General features: G+C 37.0%; 1 protein-coding gene across 1 annotated transcript; it reads right to left on the reverse strand.

The window, feature by feature from the left end:
* Positions 1 to 319: 319 nt before the first annotated feature.
* Positions 320 to 1472, reverse strand: LOC114315208 (DUF241 domain protein (DUF241)). Its single transcript, XM_028261786.2, has one exon. It carries the CDS (start codon positions 1331 to 1333, stop codon positions 419 to 421), a length of 915 nt encoding a protein of 304 aa, XP_028117587.2. The 5' UTR covers positions 1334 to 1472; the 3' UTR covers positions 320 to 418.
* Between the last annotated feature and the right edge of the window lie 3943 nt (positions 1473 to 5415).

Genomic DNA, 5415 nt, shown 5'->3' on the forward strand with positions numbered 1-5415 from the left:
TAAATCGAAATTAACAGATAAGATAAATATTTTATGATATACAAATATAGTTGTTATAGCATTATTGATTATCATGAAGGAGCTTATTTTTTACCAAAAATAATAAGAAAAGTCTAGCCACCCTTAAAATGAACCAAAAAAAGAACCAAAATGATCAAAGTAATTTATATATTATTGCTGAAAATAATAAGGATTTCAAATGAAAATAGTTTTGATCGATTTCTCTACATATACACTAAACTCAAAGCAAAAACACCAAAATGATCAAAGTAATTTATCAATTTACAGTCACAATTGTACAGTATACACTTCACACCTAGATTTTATTTATTTATTTATTTATTTTTAGTCGGAATGTACAAGATAAAACAAGCTTTAGAAAAAGAAAAAAAAAATTGTTTTACATCTTTTTCTTTCTCTACTTGGTGAGAACATTGAGCAGTGAAACCCTAGTGTTAATCAAACTCCTAAACACTCTCTCACTACAAACTTCAATCCCAACAATACAATCCTCCAACCCATGCATTCTCTTCAACACCATTTTCACTTCTTCTTCTTCACCACCATGTCTCTTCTTTCTCAAACCCAACAACAAGCTCTCTATTCCAACTAGCTGAAACTCTTCAATACCCTCCTCCACCTTCACTCTCTTCCTCTTATTCAACAATCTCATTCCCATCCACGTCGACTTTCGCGACAGAAACGCCGACGAAATACCATTAAAAAGCGCCACCGAAACCAACACAGTCAACTCATTAACATCTCCGATAGCTTCTGCCAGCTGAGCATCGCAGTCCGGCACCGACGCGTAGCTGTTTCCGATTGATCGGACGGTGGAAACGAGCTTACTCATTTCTTTACCGAATTTGTTTATAGCCTTTAAATAGCAATCCAACTTAGAATAGTCTTTTCTCCTTATGGCCACTTGAGCCGCCGAGAGTTCTTGTTTGAGAGCCAAGACGAGGGTCTGGAAGATTCCGTAAACGTCGATAAAGCGGAGAAAGGCTTCTAGAAGGTTCTCGATTGAGTCGGAGTGGTGGCGGAGCGAGTCGTGAGTTTGGGGGAGGTGGAGGAGGTCGTCGAGGTAGTCTTGGATGGTTTTGAGGCGGGTCAAGCCGTCGCAGAGCCAGGCAGAGGTTCGGGTGTCGGGTTTGGATCCCCAGGATTTGAGGAGGGTGTTGTGGTCCTTGAGGACGGAGATCAAGGGATGAGATCTGCAGGGGAGACTGGTGGATCTGACGTGATGAGGTTTTCTGGGTTTTGATGAATGGTTGTGATGGTGGTTTGGGAAGGAAAGGGATCGTCGGAAATTGGCGACCATTTTTGAGGTCATTTTTGTGTTTGTTTGTTTGTGCGAGAGAGAGAGAGTGTTTGGTGTGAAGGAAAATTAATGGAGGTTGGGGGAGTTTATAGGGGGGGGGGGGGGGGGGAGACAACGCGGATGGAGAGTTTTTAGAGAGAGAGAGGCGCACGAGGGGGTGACAGACAGGTGGGGGAGACTGGATCCGCGAATAAATCCATCTGTTTCGGGTCATGTGGGCTTGGGGTTCTGTTGGGATAGTTTAAGCTTAAATTTGATATGGATGAGTGTATTATACAAAAAATTTAATGCCAAAAATAAAAAAGGAAAATCATATTAATTTTTTAAAAAAATTTAGATTAAGAATAAATAATTAAGGAAAATAAAAATTATAGGACCAATCATAAAAAATAATTATATGACTATACGTATCTAATGGTGAAATTCATCATCAAAAAGTTTGTTTTATTCAAATTACTATACCAGTATTTTGTTTAGTTAGTTATGTGTTTGATTTTGTATTTTTAGACTTCATTCGTTTGTGATTAAAAAGTTAGGGGTTGTTTGGAATAATCTAAATAAATATATTTTTTTACTTTTTATGAAAAGATGTATAAAAAAATAGAAAGGTAATATGACCCAAATAAGTACACTTATTTAGTTTATGTTAAATAATACCTTAGTCTATTGGTTAGAAAACTCATTTTACTAAAAATAGGTTAACTCAATTGCCTAACTCATTCATTGCAAAAAAAAACTTTAGCCACTTAAATAAAATGTTAGAAGAGCTAAATAATTAAGAAGATATCAAATAAGCTAACTTTTTTTGCATTAATTTTTTTGTAAACTTATTTTTATCAATAAATTAGTTTTTTTTAGCTAACTCACAAAAAGCTTTTGGACTAGTGATTAATATTCACAATTAACTAGTTATGATCATCTAAATCAATTATGAAATTAATTATAAAATAAATATTTTTGTAGGTTATGGAAGCATCTATATTTTGTGTGATATAAGGATTATCTCAACAATTAAACGGTGTATATAATTATAAATGAACTTAATAGTATATAATTTAAATATAATATAAAAATTTAACGAATTTTAAAATATATTCAACCGTGAGTGATTTACATAACTCCAACTCATGTATCATTGTAGCAAAGTGGTTTCCTCTAGTTGTCAACATCATCATAATAGAAATTGTTATCCTACTTCTATTTAGGAACTTTTTTAGATACTCATCGATTCTACTTGGGATCAATGTAATATCTACATTACAAAAAAAAAAACTTTAGAATTTGATCACATAAGATATGGATTCAGTTTTTAGTTATTTTCTATAATTTTATACCAAACTTCTTATATAGGTGTGTGAGACCCACACAAATTCACATATATGTGGATCCCATACCTATATTTGATAGAATTTTTAATAAATCATTTGAGATCTCTAGTATAACTCAACAACATAAGATCTAGATTCAATTATTAAAAATTTATTAATTAAGTGTATATTGTGTAGCATTAAGTGTTGCGGATCCATTTTATAAGAATAATGACAAAAAAGTCTAGCGGCCTAGATTTAACCACTCCGATTTTTTTGAACGGGAGATTGTGCGGTAAAGATTAAATATGTGTGGTGTGAAGGTTTATATATAAAATAAATCTAAACCATAAGATAATAATTTATGAATAATTAAGTTTAAATTCATAATATCTCTAAAATAATAATATACGATTAATAAGGAATAAGTGCGCTCGGCATTTGGAGCCATCATCATTGGTGTGTTTATTAAATTTAAAAGGTCTACAATTTACTAAATTTTCCATCTTTGTCTACTATATTTTAAATGTATTATTGTTTAATTTGGACTAGCAATTTTTAGTCTAAGTCTTTATTAAATTTAAATGTATATTAATCAAATTTTAATTTTTTTTTGGTTGAAATTTAGTTATTCTGGTTGGGCATGTTTGTGTTACACCCCTAACTAAGATAATACCATTCTTTTAGATTAATTACACTTTTTTTTTTCAATTATATCAAATTAGATATTTGTAAAAAACTGTAAAGAAGTCCCATTATGAAGATGTGAAAGTGAAGCAATTTTAATTATTAAATTTAATTGTGTAACTTTTTGTAGAAATTTAATGTATAAAGAGAAATAGAGAAATTGTATTATTGATTGATTGATTGTTACAAGATTGATTAATTACAATTCCTATACAATCTATATATAGAAGAAAATGTGGTAGTAGGTGTAGTGGAGGTGATAGTGGGTTAGGTGAAGTGGAGTGTGTGGTGAAGTGGAGGTAGGTGAAGTGGAGTGTGTAGTGGAGTAGGTGAAGGTAAAGATGGGAAAGAAGAAAATGTGGTAGTAGGTGTAATGGAGGTGATAGTGGGTTAGGTGAAGTGGAGTGTGTGGTGAAGTGGAGGTAGGTGAAGTGGAGTGTGTAGTGGAGTAGGTGAAGGTAAAGATGGGAAATGCTAACAGCCCCCCGCAAACTCAAGGAGGAGAGAAACTAACCAACTTGAGTTTGGAGAGAGTAACAAAACAAGAAAATACATAAAAATAAAAAAGGATAGGAGACACTGTATGGTCGTGTCAGACCGTTGGTGAAGACACTGTATGGGGTGTCATAACGTTGTAGAGGACACTGTATGGTGGTGTCAGACCGATGTAGAAGACAGTTTATGGGGTCATGTCGGACCGTTGTAGAAGACAGTTTATGGGGTCATGTCGGACCGTTGTAGAAGACAGTTTATGGGGTCATGTCGGACCGTTGTAGAAGACAGTTTATGGGGTCATGTCGGACCGTTGTAGAAGACAATGTTGTGACAGTTTACGGAGTCTTGCTGGACCCTTGTAGAAACTAACCGGAATCAATGTCGGGACAGTTTACAGAGTCTTGTCGGACCCTTGTAGAAACTAACCGGAATCTATGTCGGGACAGTTTACAGAGTCTTGTCGGACCCATAAAGGAGCTAACCGGAATCAATGTCGGGACAGTTTACAGAGTCTTGTCGGACCCCTGAAAAAGTTGCACCCTTAAAAGGTGTGCCCAAAGTTGTCAAAAAAGGCGTGCCATCAAAAGGCGTGTCCATTTTATCAAAAGATGTGCCCTGAAAAGGCGTGCCAGTGTGTCGGGCGGCAAGAGGCGCGCGATGCGCGTGGCTGCCTCCGCTATTTAACCATGACAGAGCCTGAGGCCGAGGCAGAAGCAAAAAAACTGCGAAATCCTCTGTAAAACTCTTCGTTGTGCTGAGAGAGAGAGGCTGTAACACTGTTGTGCTGAGAGAGAAACTCTGTAATACGCTGTAACACTCTGTTGCCCAGAAAAATGGCTTCGTCTTCCCGCGGGCTGCTCACCCTCTTTCCCGACCTCAACGAGTCCACAGGAGAGAGAACTGGTGCGGTGGCCAGTGAACCTCAACCAAACACCGCTGGGCATACTCCGTTGAACTTTCCGATGCGGTCTGTGGAGCAAAGAATGGCAGTGCTGTCGGATGTGGAGGCCAATCAGTATACTTTGAAGGCATGTGTGGAAAGTATGACGGCGGTCACAAATTTGTCAAACCGGCTGCAGAGTAGGACAAATGAGGTGCAGCATTTAAACGCCCAACTGGCTCTGCTCCAACGCATGTATAAGGATGCGCGAGCAGAGATAAGCGTGCTAAGGGCAGAAAACAAGGAGCTGAAGCGGAAGGCCACCGTGATGTTCCGATTTGGAGGGCCACCAGATGCGGGAGTGGAGGAGCAGGGAGGAGGCAACTGGCGTGGTGGTCGAGGAAGCACGGAGGCAGTACCGTCAAAGGCTGTCCAAGACGGAGGCAAGAAAAAGAGACCGGCGGCAGAGTAGGTCGGTGGGTGGCCGTCTGCAGAAAAGAAAACAAAGCTGTTGTTGTTGTGATATTTGTTTTGTGGATTTTTGTGGTTGTTGTTGTTGTTGTTTTTTTTTTTTTTTTTTTTTTTTTTTGTAAAATATGGATCGGGGTTGATCCCGATATGAATAAAATGAGTGTATTGTGAAAAGCCGAATGGCGTGAATGGACAAGACGGAGCAGAAAAAGTAAACTGGAATGAATTTTTTTTTTTTTTTTAAATAAAATAAT

The sequence above is a fragment of the Camellia sinensis genome, chromosome 3 (genome assembly GCF_055761805.1).
Source record: "Camellia sinensis isolate YWXY chromosome 3, ASM5576180v1, whole genome shotgun sequence".
In the NCBI taxonomy this organism is placed as follows: Eukaryota; Viridiplantae; Streptophyta; class Magnoliopsida; order Ericales; family Theaceae; genus Camellia; species Camellia sinensis.

Excerpts from the sequence above, each read along its gene's own strand:
- LOC114315208 (XM_028261786.2), bottom strand. The coding sequence starts at position 1,333 with ATGACCTCAAAAATGGTCGCCAATTTCCGACGATCCCTTTCCTTCCCA.